Source organism: Desmodus rotundus, chromosome 9 (genome assembly GCF_022682495.2).
Source record: "Desmodus rotundus isolate HL8 chromosome 9, HLdesRot8A.1, whole genome shotgun sequence".
In the NCBI taxonomy this organism is placed as follows: Eukaryota; Metazoa; Chordata; class Mammalia; order Chiroptera; family Phyllostomidae; genus Desmodus; species Desmodus rotundus.
The window spans coordinates 89,510,649-89,531,110 of record NC_071395.1 but is presented as its reverse complement, the minus strand read 5'-3'; the positions used below and the strand labels follow the sequence as shown (position 1 = coordinate 89,531,110).

At 49.6% G+C, this 20,462-nt stretch overlaps 1 protein-coding gene across 8 annotated transcripts in view; it reads right to left on the bottom strand.

Moving 5' to 3' along the window:
• Positions 1 to 20,462, bottom strand: part of PECAM1 (platelet and endothelial cell adhesion molecule 1) — a 79,600-nt gene that overhangs the window by 5,460 nt on the left and 53,678 nt on the right. For 7 of the 8 annotated variants that reach the window (XM_045182498.2, XM_045182499.2, XM_045182495.2 and 4 more), the window contains 7 exons: positions 19,641 to 19,668; positions 18,882 to 18,955; positions 16,760 to 16,813; positions 15,370 to 15,432; positions 9,449 to 9,505; positions 8,269 to 8,383; positions 279 to 301 (listed from right to left, as the gene is read on the bottom strand). In XM_045182498.2, the coding sequence (XP_045038433.2) occupies positions 8,277 to 8,383; positions 9,449 to 9,505; positions 15,370 to 15,432; positions 16,760 to 16,813; positions 18,882 to 18,955; positions 19,641 to 19,668 (383 nt within the window). In that variant the 3' untranslated portion in view covers positions 279 to 301; positions 8,269 to 8,276. The remainder of the gene's footprint in view (positions 1 to 278; positions 302 to 8,268; positions 8,384 to 9,448; positions 9,506 to 15,369; positions 15,433 to 16,759; positions 16,814 to 18,881; positions 18,956 to 19,640; positions 19,669 to 20,462) is intronic. The other variant, XM_053910726.1, reaches the window with a different exon arrangement.

Sequence of the window (20,462 nt, the reverse complement as noted above, 5' to 3'; positions counted from 1 at the left end):
CGATTCTCTGGGAGGGGACTTCCAGGGCCTCCCTTTATATGTGGGCTGAGAGGTCATGATGGAAACAGTGGGAGAGAATATTTGACAGCACGACTGGCTGCAACAAGCTGGCTAATCTAATGGCCACATCTCCATTGGCCCAGGGCTCCTGTTTGAAAACAGACGAGGCCAGTACAGGGGTGTAATGAGTAGGAATGCAGAATCTGGGTGAGTCTGGAACTGTGTTACTGTTCAATATACTATTTAAAAAAAATAATGTATATAAAATGTGTACTTACAGAATATCTGTTTCCCATGAAATCTGTAAAACAAAGGGGGAACAGGGAGGTGAGCAATGCAGAGAACGTGTTAGGCACCCCCAACCCCAACAGCTCAGGGGCTGAGCCCAGAAGGAAAGGAGAGATGATGCAGAAGGAAATGCCAGGCCTGCCAGCTCACTGGGGGCCCAGGTCTGTGGTTCCTTGGCCCAGACAGCTTCCCCTGGGCCCTGTAGCTCCCTCCATGTGACAAGCATATAATGTCCCCGGCAGCTCATTTTGACATTTTAAGTAGTTCTTTAAAAAATTAGTACCACTTGTTATTTTAGGGGGAAAAACCCTGAAAACTGCAGGGAAATAGAAAGTAGCAGATAACAAGTACCTCTGGTTCCCCTCTCCAACCCTGTAGACACTTCTCATCTTTTCTGCTCTGAGGAGGCTTTACTTGGAGTTATAACGAATCAGTATCCGCCACGTTAGAGCCTATCTTTCTCACAGACATGATTTTATAAACATTTTTCTGGTACCTTCATAAACATTGTTAGAAGGTGCATAATAATTGTTCAATGGATGTGTAATTATTTACTTAACCAGTTCCGTACTTTAATAATTTAGGTTCTTTCCAGTTTTAGCTATTTTTAAATAATGCTGCCATGTATCCTCCTTGGGAATAAAGCTATTTCCATATCTCTTACCAGTCTGTCCACTCCCAGGAGTGACATCAAGGGAGCAGAAGGTATAAACATTGCTGACTCTTTCAACATGGATGGCCCAAGAGCTGTCGCCAGGGAGGGACTGCCATATTCCCTGCCCTGGGGAGCCTCGACTCAACTCAACTGTCTGGACACTACATTCTCTTCTTGTCAGAGGGCCTGCCTGGACTAGCTGGCCCTGCCAGGCTTCAGTGATGAAATGTCCCAACTAGATGTCAGGAAGATGAGAGGGAGGGTGAGAAAGGCCAATGAGAACAGGAGGGTGAATGATCTCTGCCTGTATTAGTTAGAGATGGTTTTCACTATAAGAGGCAAGAGAGGGGAATAGTTTGCCCCAGTGGACAGGACCAGGCCCAATGAATAGCAGTTTCTGAATGAGCACTGGCTCACATGTTGGGGCTGATTCCTACGGACTATGGACGTAGACACGAAAACAGAGAAGCCACAGGGACCTCTTGTTACCTGGGCAAGGCCCCAAGAGGAGATGTAGGAACTGGGGGTGGTTGCCATTCTTGATGGTGGTGCTGTGAGGGTGGGAGGGTCGTGAACCCTTCCTGAGTCTTCAGTCTTATTGGTACAAGCTCTCCAAGAAGCCTCGGTTTCTACAAGCTGCCCAAGCTCAAACCAGGTCCCTTCTGAGTCTTGGGCAGTCTCAGGGCCCATCTGTCACGACCCTTCTGTTTCTCTCTCTAGTTTAGAAGTATCCTGTTTCCACAAGTCCACTTCCCCCTCGAACCCTGTCTTATCACAGCACCATTGTGTGTCCCTCTAGAAGGAACAGGGCCAGAAATTCCTAAGGGGCCCCCTTCTGTCCTGGCGGGGACAGAGGCAGGTGTCAATGGCCAAATGGATGAATCAGTCCAACCACGAAGTTGAGCCATTGTGTAAACTTCCACACATTGAGTGAGGCCTGGGCAGCACCCAGCCCCCACCCCAAATCTGACCTGGGAGGACCCGAGGGACCCCATGCTTCCTGCTCCCCCAAATCCCTCAGGGCTCTGGAATGAGAAGAAAGAGGGGAAAAGCCTCAGTCTGTGTTTCCTAAAGCAATCTGAACACAAAGTACTGAAATTTGGGTCTGCCGATAAACACCAAGTTTTTGTACACTTGCAGTTTTCTTCTTTGGTAACAGAGTATCCACTACAAAAATAGAATCTGGAGGGCAGTATTCTTTTTATTTTCCACAAAGCACTCTTTCACCCTCTTCAATTCCAAGCCTGGGTTGCTTTGGGCCTCGCAGGATGGGCGGGGACTGGCCCTCGAGAGCTCTTCTCTCCCTCCCAGAGGGGACATGGCACAGAGGCCCTCGTTCTTTTTTTCTCGATGAACATCTACTCTTGTAGACTGGATTTCTGCCCCTTAAGAAACATCTGGAAGTCTGCATTCCAGGCAAAGAAAAAGCAGAAGGTGGAGACTGAGTGAGCAGATACTCAGATGGAAAGATGGGCTCTGTCTGACCTAAAACACATAGGTTAGGCAGTGGCCGGTTGGGTAGCTCAGTTGGTTAGAGCGCTGTCCCAGTACACCAAGGTTGCAGGCTCAATCCCCTGGTCGAGGCACATACAAGAATCAATCAGTGAATGCATAAATAAATAGAACAACAAGTCGATGTCTCTTTCTCTCTCTAAAAAATCAATAAACAGAACAAAACCAAACAAAACTTCAAAACACTTAGGTTAGTATCTGGAGCAGGACTTGGCATCTTTTCCTAGGACCTTGAGTGGTCGGGGGCAGTGGGGGTGGGTGTGCCCAGGACACCTCCCCAGGTGGACACAGGGCATCTAGAGAGGAAGACCAGCTCTCCTTGGAAGACTCACAGGAGGTGAATTCCTTCAAGCCAGGGTTTCTTAACATTGGCACGAAGGGCATTAGGTCTGGCTAATGCTTTGTTTTGGGAGCTGTCCCGTGCGCTGTTAAGATGTTTAGCAGCATCCCTGGCCTCCGCCCACTAAATGCAGTAGCACCCCTCCTCCCCCCCAATTTATGACAAGCAAAACTGTCTCCAGACATTGCCAAACATCACCTACATGGAGAACCACTGCTCTGAATCGTGGAAATCTCACCCATACTGGAGTTCTGTCCCAGGGAAGAATTTGACCACACTGCTAATCAGAATAAGCCACTTTACACTGTTTTGAAATCTATTGTAAATACAGGTTAACAGGTTTTGCTTTGGATGGCCTGCAAGCCATTTTATAAAGTACTTTCAGAATAAGCTGGTCCAGTGCTAAATCAGAGGTAACATTTCCTGGTCAGAAACTGCCTTTCACACAATCGTAGCTCAGCCAGGCCGAGGGAGCTGCTGAGAGCCAGGGATAGTCGTGCATGTACAGAGAGGCCCCCTGCTCAGCCATCATTTCTCTTTCTGTTCTTGTCACTAGGAGAACGAAGGGGAGGTAAAGAAAATCAAATCATTCCCTGGATTAGCCAGGACCAATCAGAGAAGGAGGAAGTCGATGACAGAGGAGAAGGGAGATTGGGGCGGGGCAGGGGTTGACTCCAGGTGGCCCTGCAACCCAGAGCACCAAAGCTAGGAGCAAGCCCCTGGCGACCTAAATCTCAGATTGCAGGTGAGGAACAGATTGTCCCACGTCAGGTCCTAGGCTGCCAGGGATGGGAGTAAATGGAGTCTAGTTATGTGTTGAGAGAGAATGGTACCAACCTGGAACCTGGACTACTTTCTTTAAACGCTCACCTTTCAGGACCGCCTGTGTTACTGCTCAGTAAGAGACGTAAAACAGACTGACTTCCCCATTTCTGGTAAGCCGAATCATAAGCTATAGCTGGAGCTATCACTGACTTGGACTTGCAAATAATTGGAAAGGGAGTAAGAACTGTGGAAAATCTCAAGTGCTGAGCTTGCAGATCTAAACTATGAGGAAATTATCAGCATTTTCTCCATTCCCCTAAGAAACTGAAGGTTACAGAGATGCAAAATTTCTCAATTTGGTTTCTTTCTGATGCATTTTTTTCTAGTTCTGAAAACCCCTCTCCTTCCTTCCCTAACATTGGAAAGGAGAAACACCCAGAGACCAAGAAGTTTCCTTGTCTTAGACTAAGAGTTAATGGCTGGGATGTTAGCTTAACTATATGTCAGCATGGTGGTGGGCTCTGAGCAGAACAGCTGACTTCCATGACCATGGCCATGACTTAGCAGGAGACACTGAGTTGGAAGAGATGTCCCCCTCCTCACCATTTTAAAGAACCCATCTGCCCACAACAGCCCTTCCTTATCCACCCAAGGGCCACACACAGGGACCTCCCAAGGGGCACGGAAGTATTCACCCCACCACAATTCTATATGAATCAGGGTCATTTTGTTGAGAATTAATGAGAAAACTAACACCAAGGAAGAAGTGAGGGGAGGGGGCCAAGTCACATAACCTGACAAGGGCAGAGCTGAGACCAAACCCCAGGTCTCTCTCTCCTGCTTAGGATGCTTTCCGTCAGGTTCGCAGCACCAAGAACCATCCAGGCAGGACTCTGGCCAATGCAAATGCAGCAGAAACACAGTAGGCTGGTCCCTGAGATCCCTAACTTCATTCAGATTGAAGGGGAAGCTTGGGCTTAAAAGCTAACACCTATGTGGTCTTGGAGCCAAGGGTGGATGAAGGATTAGGACTGGCTCCAAGGGTCCCAGGAGGAGACTCACAGGACTGAGGAATCCCTCTTCACCAATACATTCAGGGGGTGCTTCCAGACTGACTAAGGCAAGGACGAACGACAATCACTTCCAGTGCCAGGATTTTGAGACTCTGAAGGCAGCTTCAGATCATTCTTCCAACCACCTCCTTTGACAGATAAAAAGGCTGCGCTGAGTCAAAGTCACTGAGAGGCAAAGGAGGACGGTTGTTGCTAGGGGCTGAGGGGAGAAGCGAGTTGTTTAGCGGGTATGAAGTTTCACTTTGGGAAGATGGAAAGCTTCTGGAAGTGGATGATGGTGATGGTTGTACAATATTATGGACAGATTTAATGCCCTTGAAATGCACACTTAAAAGAGGTTAAAATGGTAAGTGTTAGGTATACTATACCACAGTTTTTTTTAAAAATGCTGAGCTTAGAGACTAAAGCCAAGATTACAAAGACCCAGTGCCCCCCATGGCCTACAGGACCGCCCCCCCCCCCAACCCTCAGCCAGCAGCCCCACACTCTCCAGGCCCCACCAGAGCTCCACCCTGGGGCTGCTCCTCCGAGACAGGCCTGCCCCCTGCCCTTTTGCTTATCTAGAAGAGCAGTCGCCTTTGCATCACTCGGGGGAAAACAGGGGTTTTAGAGCCAGAACTACGCCCTGTGGGCCGATTCCAAAAATAGCCAGCCCTGAGTGCTGCTGGTTGGAAGACTTGGAAGATGCTGGGGAACTGAGAAATTAAGGTGGAGAAGAATAAGAGAATAAGAAGGGAAGGTTAAATAGACTCAGCTCTGCCCTCAGCATCCCAGAGACCATCCCCCCACCCCCAACTCCGGCCCCAGGCCTTTATTTTACTGTGGGTCATCCCCTCCCCTACACACACACACACACACACACACACACACACACACACACACACACACACAGGGGTTATCTCTGCTGTCCACCCGGAGCCCTCACGCCGGGATTGCTGGGGAGTAAGAAAGACCCTACCCCTTCAAACAAGAAGCAGAGCAGAACTTAGCGTGATATAATCAAAAGGGAGCTCAGAGCATCTTGAAGATGGATCTGAAAGTATGATCTCCAGACCGGCAGCTGCAGCATGTGGGAATTGGTTAGAAATGCAAATTCTCAGCCCCACTCTAGACCTACTGAATTGGAAATGCAGGAGGCAGCCAAGCTGCCTGTGTTTTAACGAACCTGGAGAACTCCTGACCTACATCTGAGTCCATGCCCCTCATTTCACAGAGAAGGTGACCGAGGTCCAGAGAGACTCCATGACACACCCAGAGTCACCCAGACCCTACCCAGCTGTTACCCTTAACTTCTGGAGTAGATAGACTTGAACCCTCTAATTAAGCTGATGGTACTGTAGAAACTAAACAACAAGCAAAAAAGCTGGGAAATGTAGAAGCCCACGGTCAACTGGTTGGCAACACGGAGAGGAAACATGAAGGCTCTGCAGCCGGGCTCCCGGCACTCAAGCCCCGCTCAGCCACTGCTGGCCTAGGGACTGGGATGAGTCACTTAAGCCCTGGGCCCACTTCCCCATCTGAAGAGCACATGTAATAATAGAGCCTCCTTCAGCCTTATGAGTAGGAGGATTAAGTGAGCATCTGACAGTAAGAGGAAAAGAAAGAAAAGAAAAGAGGAATTAGCCCTGACTGTGTGGCTCCGTTAGTTGGACATCATCCCACAAAGCAAAAGGTCCACGGTCTGATTCCCAGTCAGGGCACGTACCTGGGTCCCCAGTCGGGGCGCATATGAGAGGCAATTGATCGATGTTTCTCTCTCACATCTGTGTTTCTTTCCCTCTCTCCCTCCCTCCCCCCTTCTCTAAAACAAACAAACAAACAAACAAACACTTTTTAGAAAAAGAGGAGCAACCAAGGCCTGCAGCCTCCTCTCCTCACTGGCTTTCGCAGCAGCACTGAGGTTTTGGCTACAAGACCTAGAGCTGGCTCTACCCTCAACTCTTGGGCAGGAGCCAGCTGCCAGGTCAGAGACCAGATTGCAGAGGGACCCCAGCCCCAGCTGACGGCCCAGATGGCACATGGGAACGTCCTGGCCTGGGGGTCAGGAGGTGGCTTTAGTCTAGCCCTGGATACTGAACTCTTGGGCGCCAGTTCCTCTTGTGTCTTTCAGCTAAAACAGACTGAATGCTCACAATACGGTAGAGATGATGCACTGACTACGTGCTCGGGGTGGGTAATTAGCGCCATCTCCTGATCCTACCTCATCCCCTTTTCTCATTTAACCCCATCTCCATTTAACAGTTGAAGAAATTGAGTCTCAGAGAGGTTGGGCACCTTGGTTAAAGTCACACAGCTGGTAAGTGGCAGTACTAGGGCAAGAGGTTCAGTGACTCCGAACAAAACAGGGCCCTTCACTGCCCCAGTCCCTCCCTACAGGGTTGGTCTCCCACGCTGCCTACAGTCCATTCCAGTACAAGGCCAGCGGGAGCAGCCACACTCCAGCAGCCTGGCCCTGATGACTCAGGCATCCAGAACAAGCCTGGGGACCCAGAGAGAACCCACTTGCACAGCTCCCTTAAAGCAGATGCAGGAAGAATACACCTTCTCCAAATGTGCCACTCTGGCATAACGATTTCTTATCTGGGTAAAGCAGACACTTCTGAGACATGAGAGCCGCCATAAACCCGCTGTCCCAGGGAGGTTTTATGGCTGTTAGACAATGAAAGCGTGGTGCCCAGGTGGGCCTGCGTGAACAAACCCGCTCCCCGGTAGTCCACGTATGTTTGCCTTCCCACAGCTTCCCACCCTGGAGCCCCCTTTCCTTTGTTTTGTCACTTGCCTACGCATTTATTATCCTGGGTTAGCATGCTAAATAAACCATAAATTCTAACCACTCTGCGGAGTCACTCATCACTGCTCGTTTTTCTCTTGTTAATCTGTCTTTTCATAGCAGGACCCCTAAAGCCAGCCCTGTGGAATCCACACTGGGGGTGGCCTTCACAAGGGCCTCCAGGGGCAGCCTTAGGTGACTGCAGACCCCACGGCCTTACCCCTGCAGCCTTCCTGGTGGTCGGCTTCCCTTCCTGGAAACCAAAGGCAGTGCCCCTCAGCGACCAGGAACGTGGGGTCTGGCTCTGGCACGGACATGTTTCTCAGGGGCTTGCTTGCTGTGTGACCTTGGGCAAGTATTTTAACCTCTCTAAGCCTCAGTATCCTCATCTGTAAAATGGGGTTTATTGTGAGGTCTGAAAGAGAGTATGTAACATAGACCACTTAGCACCCACGGTATGCGCTCAATAAACGTGAGCTTTTGCATAAGCAAAGCAACTGAAAGTGACCCATCTCAGGGACCGTGAGGAAAGCAGAAGAGGCATTTTTGCACAATTAGCAAACAGGATCAACCTTGAACCCTACCTGACATTTAGCCTTCTATTCCACTGGAAGAACAGGGACAAGATCAGAGAAAGCCCATTTATTTCCACATTTACATTTTGCTAGTTCTGAATATCCTGAAAATGGAATAATCAAATACTTAAGCCAAAAATGCCCTGGGAAGAGGTTTTCAAAATGTTTTCAGTGTCAAGTCCCGCATGGGGCTGAGTTTCTGTGAAAATACCATTATAAAAAAAAGATCGCATCAGGAGTGATTCTCGTTTTAGATATATAGTACTTCGGCTCTAAGGTGAGATACGTACCTGTCTGTTCAAATGGTGTCAGCATTAGAAACATCTGAGAACTGGTTAGAGTTCAGATCCTGGAGATTCTGATTCTGTGGTTCAGGTTGGGCCTGAGACCACGGCGGCTGCCGGCCTGCGGATCACATTTGGATTTAGCTGGGATTTACCCAAGTCTCCCAGTCTTTTTTTTTTTTTTTTAAGATTTTATTTATTTGTAGAGAGAGGGGAAGGGAGCAAGAAAGAGAGGGGAGGAGATACCGGTTAGTCACCTCTCTTGTGGACTGGTCTCGCACCCCCAGCATGTGCCCTAACTGGGAATCGAACCGATGATATTTAGGTTTAGCAGGACGTGCCCAACCCACTGGGCCACACCTGCCAGGGCTCCCAGCCCTCTCTAATGAGTCCCTTTCAGAGAATCCACTTAAAGGGCGGTCAGCTGTACAAAGCAAGATAACGTGCTAGCGACTACTTGCCCCAGGATGGTTATGTCTTTTACGTTGCTACTTAGTTTCAGAATTTAAAAGTAATCATTTTAGATTTCATTTCTCCAGAATGAAATGCAATAATTTGACAAAACATGAGGTTGTTCGGAACCTCCCAGTTCCATGTGCACGGTGCTCAGTCTGGGGGAAGCTCTTCTTTGCGAGCAAGCAGTGAGACGGCATTTGAAGTGGGTCTAGGCCGAAATCAAAGGGGATGGGAGCAGGTGCTCACTCCCTCCTCTAGAGTCTGCACTCAGAGAGGCTGAAGCGACCCGCTGTCTCCAGTGCAGAGCGCTGACTTTGTCTAAGACCTTCGGGAGCCCCACTGCACCAGGACCCACGTGGGGAGCAAGTGAGGCTCACTCGCTGGACTCGGGGAATAGGCAGGGCTGCACTGCTTCTCTCAGGGTCACAGGGGAGCAGCCGGAACTCTGTCGGGTGCCCTGTGAGCACACAGGGGTGCCAGGACACAGCAGCTGGGTGCCAGTTTGCCTGGCATGCGGCAGGCACTTGATAAGCATTACATCGACTGACTAAATAGCACGTGTTAACCCATGGCCACTTTTTAAAGTTGGTGAGAGTCAACTCTGTGTGAGAGGTGGCACCCCTTTTTGACTTCCTTTGCTCCCTCCCTTCCCTGCCCACGCCCAGGACCCCAGGGATGATTCTGGGGGCAGTGCCCACCATGCTGGGGGAGTCAGGGACTCCTCACTCACCATGGTTAGCTTTCCGGATTTCAGTGTACACTGTCTCCGTGCCCATCTTTCCCAGACCTGGAAAGGGACCAGGCACAGGTCATTAGCTGCCTCTGGACACCAGGTCAGCCCATCGCTGAAGCAGGAAAATATCTGAGGCTCCCCAGGCAAGGCTGCACCCCACTCCCCCACCCCACGAGTGCCTGCAGAACTTCTCCCCACTAAGCCCAGGCCATTTCCCGGCTTTAGAAGATCCCCGTCTAACCAGCATCACTCAGCCTGGAAGGACGAGGTCAACAGGTCACCGTGGGAACCCTGGATCTGAGGGGCCGCAGGTGGAAAGGCTCCCAACACAGGCCTGTAGCCTCCAGCTTGGTGGCCTCATCCCTCTTTCCCAGCCACTGTGTCCCTGTGTCCAGCTGCTCTGCCGGCCTATCCCAGGAGGCTGGGCATGGCCTCCCAATTACCTGAGGTCGGGCTTCAGCCTGACCATCATCTGTGATGGGATTAGCTGGGACTGAGAACCACTCGTGATTCCAGACAGCTGGGCTGCTTGAGGTCACATGCCAACCCCCGGGCCTCACTGCAGGTGCTGACTGAGTTTGTCTGGGGTGGGCCCTGGCTTTGATTTTTTTTTTTAAACATTTTAAAAAGATATGTATTTATTTTTAGGGAGGGGGAAGAGAGGGAGAAAGAGAGGAAGAGAAACACTGATGTGAAAGAGAAACATCGACTGGTTGCCTCCCCACGTGCCCTGACTGAGGATGGAACCGGCACCTAACCCACTGAGCCCCACCAGTCACAGCTGGCTTTGTTGGTTTTTAAGCGCTCCCCAGGGGGCGCTAACGTGCAGCCTGGGCTGAGACCCTCTGGTCTGGACTCTTTTGAAACAGCAGACAAGATGGGCCATCCCAGCTGGTCTGGGTGGATTCCATCCAGAGGAGATTCGAGGGTTTGGGAGACAGAGTGCCCATTCAGCCATCTGTTTATGTATATGCACCAGTTGTATATACACACATGTACACACACTCTAGTGCCCACACACATTGCATATACACACAGTATGCACACACAGTGTGCACATACAGACACACCCACAAACCCTCAAGAAACAGGATGGAACCCGGCCATGGCCTCACAAAGGACCAGGAAGCCTCTCTAAAGAGGCACCTGATGGCCCGTGCCGAGCGTTCTCCCTCTGCACATGGGGAAAGGGAACCCCAGACGGGGTAAGATACTCCCTACTGCCACACTCAGTGCCATGTAGATGTCCCTTCCTCAGTGGCAGATGGCAGGGGCATGCCCATGGGCCCTAACGGCACTGAGATGCCCTCAACTCACCACGCTCCAGGGACACCCCCCCCTCTTGCCCCTGACCCTGAACAAACCCTTCCACTTACCTGCACAGCCCTTTCCCTTTGCCCCATTCCTCCTGGTCCTCCCGGCCCCAGGCCCACTCCCCTCCCCACCACTCACCCCTTCCCTGTGCCCTGGGCAGTTACATAGGCCCCTGTACTCTCACAGCTCTCTGGGGACCCTTGTTCACAACACACTGCCGTGATGTGTCCCCATGACTGTTTCCCCTGGTGGCCCCAGGGCAGTGTCTGGGGTCCTGTGCACCTCCCAATCCCAGGCCCTGCAGAGCTAACTGGAGGCACCTGAAAAGGTTTGATGTGACCCTGAAGGCACCAGTCAATGTCCCTGTAGGTGTCTCTGTCTCAGACCCGTGACCTTCAGGAGGGCCTTGGCACAATCAGCCCGATCCCTGAGGCTCCTGGTTTTGGGTGAAAACCCCGGCCATTCACTACACACTGAATGGCAGTGGCTCCTGTGGCAGGACCCAGCTGCCAGAAGAAAGCTGGGGGTGGCTGACACCCTGACGGCTGACTTGGGGCCCCGAGGTTGCCAGGGCCGTGCAGAAGGTGTCACAGTGACTCCCCTGTGACATGGAACAGGAGTAGGAACTCAGTGGAGTGGCTGAGATACCAGACACCTCCCTGATGGGATGCCTGCCTTTCCCTAAGAGGACAGCAGAGATGCCTACACCACTCTCCCTCTGTGACACAGATTTGGGGGTGTAGAGGGATCCCCATATCTGCGGGAGGATCCACCACATCCCCAAGGGACTCTCTGCTCAATGTCAGGCCTGGCAAGTCCCTCATTCAGTATGATCCAAACAGCTACTGTGTACCAGGCGCCAGGGGAAAGGAAAAGGTGAGTTGGACCTGGTCCCAGCTTTCAGGAGCTCCAGGCTGTGGGGTGATGGGTACGCAAACAATGTTGTAGGACACAGTGTACCAGATGCGCCGGGTCGCTGCCAGCTCATCCTCTGACCCAGCTCCATGTGGAAGTGGGGGGAGGGATGGAGGAAGGAATGGAGCTGGGGGCTGGGCGGCCCAGTCTGGAGGCCTGGACATCCTTGTGAACTCCACTGCCCCAGGCACATCAGGGGTGGCTGGTAGACCTCTCTGGTTACGTTGGGGACACTAACACCCTCTGGATTGGAAGAGCCACACTCAACTCCCTTTTGACTTCCTGACAGCCCATCAGCCTGGGCAGCAGGGTGGCTGCCACTTCTTGGTGCCCCCGTGGTTTCTCCAGCTGCCCTCCTGGCTCTGCCCAGCTCAGTGGTGGGCGGGGGAGCTTGCAGCTCGTCATACTACCCCTCCCCTTGCTGCTCCCCAGCAGCTGCCTGCTAATGACTAAACCAGCCAACAGACTGTTTGTCTTTGCTGTCATGGATATTTCCAGATGGGGTTATTCTGGCTTGTTTTTCTCTGTCAACACAGAAAGGGATGGCTTCAACCTCAAGGGGGTTTCCCAGCAATTAGCCTCACAGCAAACATGCAGCAAACCCGGGCTTACCGAGTTCCTTCCTGTACCTCCTCCACCCCCAAGGGACCACTTGGTCAGCTGCCAGCCAGGGTTAGAAATGGATACGGGCCCTGGCTGTATAGCTCAGTTGGTTAAAGCGTTGTCCCGATACACCAAGATTGCAGGTTTGATACCCCGTCAGGACATGTACAAGAAACAACCAATGAATGCATAAATAAGTGGAACAACAAGTCAGTGTTTCACTTTCTCTCTAAAATCATAAATGTAAAAAAAAAAAAAAAATCGACACGCTCCCCTCCCCCACTGCACTTTAACTGTGGAGGAGGGAGGCCTTGAGGACAAGGAACTGGGTTGGCCAAGATGAGATCAAGTTTACTTACTCATCACTGGCCTTGCACCCACAAAGCCCTTTCCTAGCCTGGTAACTAAGTCCCCACTCAAGAGAAAGCAAGGGGGCAGCACCACAGGCCAGGCCTGCTTAGTGGCCAACGATGCTGGGTCCAGAAAAGGTGACGTGAATCCTCTAGGAACTCTCCACCTCCACCCAAGCGACTCTTGTTTTAGCTCCACCAAGGCCCCACAGCCCGCCCGGCCTCTTCGTGCAAACTGGGTAAAGGTGACCACCCAAGTGGTTGCAGGTGCACAGCTTGGCAAGGAAGGTACCCCTGCCTCACCCTGTTCTGATTCTTCATTCCCCTTCAACACCCTCTGCCCCCCACTCCAAGCAAGAAAAATTAAACCAGACTACTAACATGGAAACATTCCCAAAGGAACTCTTTCCAAGGCCAAAAGCCCTGCTTCCTTCTTCCTCCTTCAGTGTCCTTACATCCAAAGCCTTCCAGGCATCAGGCACAGCGCCCTGGATTCCACCTCACCCGGTGTCCCCTGCCCCCTCCCCAGCAGCAGAGCAAGGGCAGGGCCTGGCCCTCTGGGGGCAGTATCAGAACCTGCGGCCACAGCCCAGGGCAGTCAGTCTGCAGCAAGGCTGGGAGGGTGGGTCCCACACACACTGAGAATCTTTGGGCAGCCCTGACCTCTTGTCCTGTTCCTTCTTTCTTTTACACCTGAAGCCCCCTGAAGAGGAAGTAAGCTGCTACCCACAGACTGAGCCCAGGATGCCCAGTGATGGAGGGTCTCAGGCTGGACCAGGGAAGGCTGGCAGGGAGCTGCCTACAGTCCTGTCTGCCACAGCCTACCCAGACTCGGTTTGGAGCGCGAGCCCCCTGTGCTGCCTCTTCTTGGGCATCTCGGATTGAACCCACTTGTCACCACGGGCACTTTTCTCCCAATCTCAGACGTCATGCACAACCATCCATGCGGTAATTTTGTCTCCCCCATTCTAGCTGTGAAATGTTTCATCCAATGCTGTGATCTGTCTCCAAAATATATCTGGAATCCACCCACTGCCAGCACTCTGGCTCCACCCTCATCCCCTCTTGTCTGCTGATAACATGCTTGTCCCCCTTTTATCGTCCTCCACACCAGCCACTAGGATTGCTTTTCCAGGAAGAAGTTGGAGCCTGCCACGTCCCTGCTTCATGGTTTCCAAATCGGCTGAGACTAGAGTGCAAAGAGCACCTCGGAGCCCCTGCAGGCCCTGTCCTCGACCCTGTCCCCCCAGCACCATCTGCCTTCTCTCCCTCTCGCTCTCTCTGCACACACCCATGTCTCCTTTAAGGTCCCTAAATGAGCACAGCTCTGGGCCACTTCGTGCTGCTCTTCCCATTTCCTGGCTCCTTACTTCTCTGGGTGAAGCCACCTTCTTTGTGCCCTTCAGGCTGCAGCTTAAATGCCTCCCGTCAAACAGGCCTCCAAGGACCACACCAGCCAGAATAGGTATCACCTTCCCCACCTTATTGTACCCTCTTCCTTCCGTCTGAGCACTTGCTACATACAACCTGATACAATTTATGCTTTGGTTCCATGTTTTCTCAGCTCCCTCATAGGCTCTGCCTCAGTGGGAGGGACGTTTGCTGCTGGTCCATCACAGGCCCTTAATTTATTAACTCAGTAAGTGAATCATTTGACAATGAGATAGGTAGAGAACTTCAGGCCTGCCATGGTTCCCACACCTCCCAGGTCCATCTGGACTTAGAAGCGGGCTGTGCAGATGGGCCTCGCCAACTCTAGGGGCCATTCTGATCGCAGGCTACAGGGATGGTGCCCAGCTCACAGCCTGCGGGCTGCATGGGACAGTGTTCCCCAGAAGGTTCTCTGCACACACCTGCTGACATGGTACCCAGAACCTAAGCAAGGAAAGAGAGAAGGAACCCCAAACTCCTTCCAGATCGTGGAGCGAGAGGTGAGGAGAGAACGCCATCACCACGTGGCTCTGGCCAATTCCGTGCAGGCTTGGTTTGGAAAACAGCCCCAGGCCTGCCTGACTGAGCGGATTCGGCCTGGCCTCAGCTGCAGCAGAAAAGGGGGGTGCACGGCAATAGCTCTGCAAGCTTCCCAGCAGCTGAAATGGGTGTTCTAGCACTTGCTGTGGACCGGCCCACTCAGAGCCACTCTCTCCAGCACAAAACCAGAGCTCGGGCCCTCCAGGCCAGCCCGCCCCCGTATGTGAACCACATATGTGAACCACATATGTGAAAACGAAACCTGAAGCTAAAGCTAGAACCACAATTTACACAGGAAGGGATTCTGTGCCTTTACCCAAGCGTCTCTTTAAATAGCAAAGCTCTCACTACCCTCAAACGTGCACCTCATGTACACAAGCTCAGTCTGCAAGCAACTTTTTTAGGAGGATGCTGGTTTGGGCAAGGGGGCGTACCTCTGCAAGAAAGCTCAAACACCCAGGAGTGAAGCTGATTGCAAAAGGTCTCTCAAAAAACACACTTCTTAGCGCTTAGTAATTGGTCAGTAAAACATATCCATTATTCGTTGTATGATAAATAATAATGAAATTTTATACCTCAAAGCCTGGGCGGGGGTCACTGATCCTGCCTTAGGCATGTCCAGCAGGTCTGTCTGCTGACCACCTCCCTTCTGAGTGGCTGCGGGTGATTAGACTCTCGTCCCTAGGTCACAGCCCACCTTACTCTGCGCATCTACACCCAAGGAGAGAGCAAAGCGAGGGGAATCACTCTACTGATGGCGTTTACCTTCAGGAGGCTCAGGTGAGACCACCTCCACTTCTGTGTACTCCACGTCCAAGGTCAGAGGCTCTGCTCAAAGGAAACACAGCACCCTGCAGTTAGACAGAATCCCACTGGGTGGAGGTGGGGAGGGCACCTCAGACCCCATTAGAGATTTCCATTCAAATGATTGAAGTATTTTGTATTTTGAGGGGAAGGCAGCACGGGTATAACTCCATTCTAAGTGGGTGAGCAACCTCACTCTGGGGAAGGCCGTGATGACCCTGCACTCCCTGGAATGAGGAAGGCCTCTCCTCCCTGGGTCCCCATGGTTTCTGCAGTGGGAGGATCTGGGAAAGTTCAGTAGCTACTGCAAACAGCCCCAGCAGTTAACTCCAGACGCCCTGCGGCCACAGGCATAGAAAGCTATCTCCAGGATAGGAAGGATCAGGAAATGGGGAAGATAGGGCATCCCCAGCCCAGAATGCCCCTCGCCTGTGATGTATACCCATAGAAAAACAAGTTAATGAAAGCGGTCAGGGCGGCACAGCGAAATCTAGCAAAATAGTTTGTTTTCAACTCCATATAACATTACTGTTTTATTTTTGAAACCCCAAAGAATCAGGGTTTCTCATCAGCAGCTAAAATTGATTCTGCAGTCACGGAATTTACAGAAGCTGTGCAGTTCCTCAGAGTTCTCAGTCCAGTGCCTGCAGCCCTGGGGGAAAGGCACTGTGAAAAAGGATTTGGCCCAACCCTTCTGAGCTCTGGGCAGAAACAAGCAATCTGTTGTTAACTGTCTTAAAAAATAAACAGCAGTGCTAGTTTGCTTTATTTTTTATAGTGTATTTTTCATTTTTATTAAATATTGAATAGGTCCAAAATATTTGTAAGTTATGTATAAAACATAAACAACCACAATTCAATAGATAACTGCATGCCATACCGTCACCCTTTGTAAGAAAAGTAACATTTTCATTTCCTCCGAAGTTCCCTGTGTGCTTCTGTCCCACCCCAGCCCCTCAACGCATTTCTCCCGGCTTTACTGAGACATAATTGCCATATAACGTGTGTATGTTTAAGGTGTACAGCCTAATAGCAGTGATGCTATTTAAATTTTAAAAAACCTCCTCCTCTACTCTCCAAGGGAAAGGAGATTCTCCTACCTTATTCAACAGTCCATTCTGATTTAGGAAGTTCCTTTTTGAGTCTAACCCAGTTCTTTCCTCCTGGAATTTAGGTCACTTTCCCCTTAAGGACACCAGATAGTGTCTTTGGAGAAAGCAACAAGCCTCCACTAAGAGAGGTGGGGAAATACCCACGGGTGTTAACAGTTTTAGTTCTTTTCCTAGGGGTCTTTTTTAATGTAAAGTTTTCTAATTAAAAAAAAAAAAAAACCATTAAATTATATAATTACCTTTATTTTCATTTACTGGTTTCATTGCATGGTTTCCAATATCTTCACTGTAACCTAGTTTAAAAATAACAATTAGGATGGGTGGCAATGGAAATCCTAGTTTTCTATATATAACTTTTTTCTCCCTCCCTCCTCCCCCACCATAGCAGGGCATCTGGCTTCTGGGTTCCTGCCTGGTCTCCCTGTGGCCCCATCCAACCCAGTGTGGTCTTTCTTTCTTTTTTAAACCCTTACCTGAGATGTGTTCATTGACCCTAGAGCGAGAGGAAGTCGGGGAGGCGGAGAGAGAGAAACATCAATTGGTTGCCTTCTGAACGTGCTCTGACGGGGGGTCAAACCCCCATCCTTCTGGCGCCTGGGATGACTCTCCAACCAGCTGAGCCATCTGGGCAGGGCCGTGTGGTCTCTTTCTAACATGGGTGGGGTGGCCACTATCCCGAGGGAGGGACACTTCTACTTATGAGTGGTTCAAGATTTAAATTGCTCACTTTGAGCAAGTTCATTAGAAATTAAACTCAATTCCAGAGTGGATGGCTGGAAAACGAACCCCCTCCAGGTGGAAGGTGGGGTCTGTGAGCTTGTGGTTTAAAAGGCAGTGCCTCTAGGCTGCCACCTCAGGAGACAAACACATTTTTAATCTTTTTAATCAAGTCATTCCACATTAAAAAGAACTCTTCTGAATGCTATAAATACTATTCCTGAAGAACACATGGTTTTCATTATGTATTTGAATAATTGCTGTTGTGATTACTAACATATATTTATAAACTGAAATAACCCATGGAGAGACAACATAAGAATTGGATTATTTCTTGCATTTGGGGGGAAATCTTATTTTAATATATGTATGTCAGCATTTAAAGTATCTATATTTCTGTATAAATAATGCAAATAGCCAACAGAACCCACCTTATACCACAGGAAGGTATTTTTCAATAAGATTGGATTACTTTTTGCTAAATATTCACTGAATTTTTCTGAATGTAGTTTCTTAAGTGATATATTTGCTGTTTTCTCTTTGTGGGCACATTACTTCTGTTGCCACAAATGCTTCATTTCACTTTTTAAAGGGTTATGATTCATTACTATAAGAATTGCTGAATTCTTAAAACATGTCTCCCACGTATGTCCTATAAAGTGCATACCCTAACATTTTCTTATTTTGTGGAATACCGTTACTGAATTGGAAGAGAACACGGGCCTTCTATTCCCAAACCTGCTGAAAGAAAACTGCTCCAAATCTGGCTTAGGACAACAGTTTCTGCATGATGTAATTATATCTCTGGAACAATTTTCTCTTAGACCTAATGGGATTAAGAACTCCTGGAACTGGCCATCCACCCCAATGAGCTGACTCAAGCTTGCAATAAGGCTCATAACCAGGCATTCCTATATTGTTCCATTATTTTCAAAGATGCTTCTGCTGCCCTCACTCATGTGGTTCAGTTGGTTGGGCATCCCTCCGCAAAGAGAAAAGCCACCGGTTTGATTCCCGGTCAGAGCACATACCTGGGTTGCAGGTTTGGTCCCCAGTCAGGGTGCATATGGGAGGCAACCGGTCAACGTTTTCCTCTCACATCAGTGTTTCTCTCCCTCTCTTCCTCCCTCCCTTCCCCACTCTCTAAAAATAAATAAATAAAATCTTTAAAAATGCTTCCACTAACAAATACTTAAATTGGTTTCCTGTTGTGTCAAGTGTGAAACAACAATGTCTTGTGCTTATAATACATAATGCCATCTGAGAAGAAGTTTTACCAGTGCCTTAATTTGCTATCTGCTCTTTCTTACAAAGGAAGGACGATTACACCTGGGCAATGGTCAGAGTCTCTGAGGATGGCCCAGGATGGGTATCGACAGCATGGTAATTATTATCTACCTTCTGTTCCTCGGGATGTTTAGAAGGAGGTGAAATGAGGGGAAAATGTTCTGCCTTTCTCCCACGTTTTGTTTTGCTTATCAGCTCACCATCCAATGGCGGATTAGACTGAGTGCTCCTGCTTAGAGGTGGGGCTTCCCTAGGAACCTTAACCCCACCACCTGCAGATTCTGCGGTAAGAGGGGTAACAGAGTGGGCGGCAAGTTAGGAAAAGCTCTTAGCAACTGCAGGAAACTGTGACTGTACCGTAAGGTTTGTTGGCTTCGGTACTGGAATCTGACATCTTCTCATTGTTGGAGGTCAGAAGTGGTACTGCCGGCCTTAAAATAAAATTTGAAAAGGAAAAAAATGTGTGACATTTTTTTGGCTCTAACGTCAAACCAACAAAAATAATCAAGGAAAGATCAGGAGAAAACCAGGAAGAGATTTCCAAAGTGAGGAAAACTTGACGCTCTTATTTGGAAATTGAACTTTTTTTTTTTTTCCAGTTGTGAGATGATTTAACAAACACTTTCATGCTGTTAAAATAAGTGTCAAGACCAAAGGGCGTGTGAACAACAGGAGCCCTTTCCCAGGTGAATCCCACCCCTGTGAAGTTCTCATTCTGTGCTACGAAGCTATTTTTCGCATACTTTTGGATTTTAGATTTCCAGAACAATAAAAATAGTACAACCTCTTTTTTTTTTCCTAGGCCAACTCTATTTTGCCAAGTAAGTAAAATTTTTAAATTCTATCTACTACCCATTATCATATCATCATGAAAAGGGGATTTTACAAGTAACAGTGTAGGACGGATATGACCTCAGAATAAAGCCATTTTTCCCATGAAAGGACGGTTGGCAATCTTCCACTGCAACACACACACACACACACACACACACACACACACACACACTCTCTACACTGCTCACAGCCTTATTATTCTGAGTTTCCCAAGAACCACTGAAAACTTCCTAATGACCAGACTCTCCCTACAGACAAGGCCCACAGGGCAGCCGCACTGACCTGGACATTTCCACTGGCATCTGCTTGGCTTTAAAAGAGAAAGAGAAAAACCAAAGTCAGTAAAAAGTACCCACGTCCCCAGCAGAGTGTAACATTCATTTCAAACCACATTTGACTTTCTTGGAGATTTGGCTAGCCATAAAAAGAGAGAAGAAAGCCAAATATATTTCTGCTTAAAAAGAAAAAAATTAAAGTAGGTCTTCTCTCATCTTATCCTAAGAGATTTCCCATCATTTCATACAGAAATATGACATTTTGTTGTGTGAACCAGGAGCTATTTTCTTCAGAGGAATGCGATGGAGATGAAGACAATGATACGGGAACCAGAGTAGCCAGACCAAAGGGCAACTGTCTCTTTGATGCAGGACTGTGCCGAAGAGTAAAGGCTAAATTAATCCCTGGGCTTTGAATTCCAAGCTGGCCTGAGACCAGTCTGTCCTGTAACCCTGCCTGCTCTGCAATGACCAATTCCCTTAGGAAGGGGTTTGCTCTGGAGCCCTCTTCTCAGAGGGATTTCCTGTTCTGGAAAAAGCCCAGGGCCCTTCCTTATCTCCTCTGCCCCCACTCATCCCAGGCGGTAGCACCAGGGTCCCAACAGAAACTGTCTCAGCACATACAAATCTTGGCAGAATTTACTGGTGCTGTGCCCTTTCCCTTGAGTGCAGGCTGACTGTGAGTCCGGGGTGTCAGCAGGTAGTCCTGGCCTCCCTTCCATGTGTGGTTAACCTCAAGCATAGGGTAGAAATCATGATGTCACAGACGGATTCACTGGGGGGCATTCAGTGCACGTGGGGGCATCTCCATAACACTCACACCCCACTC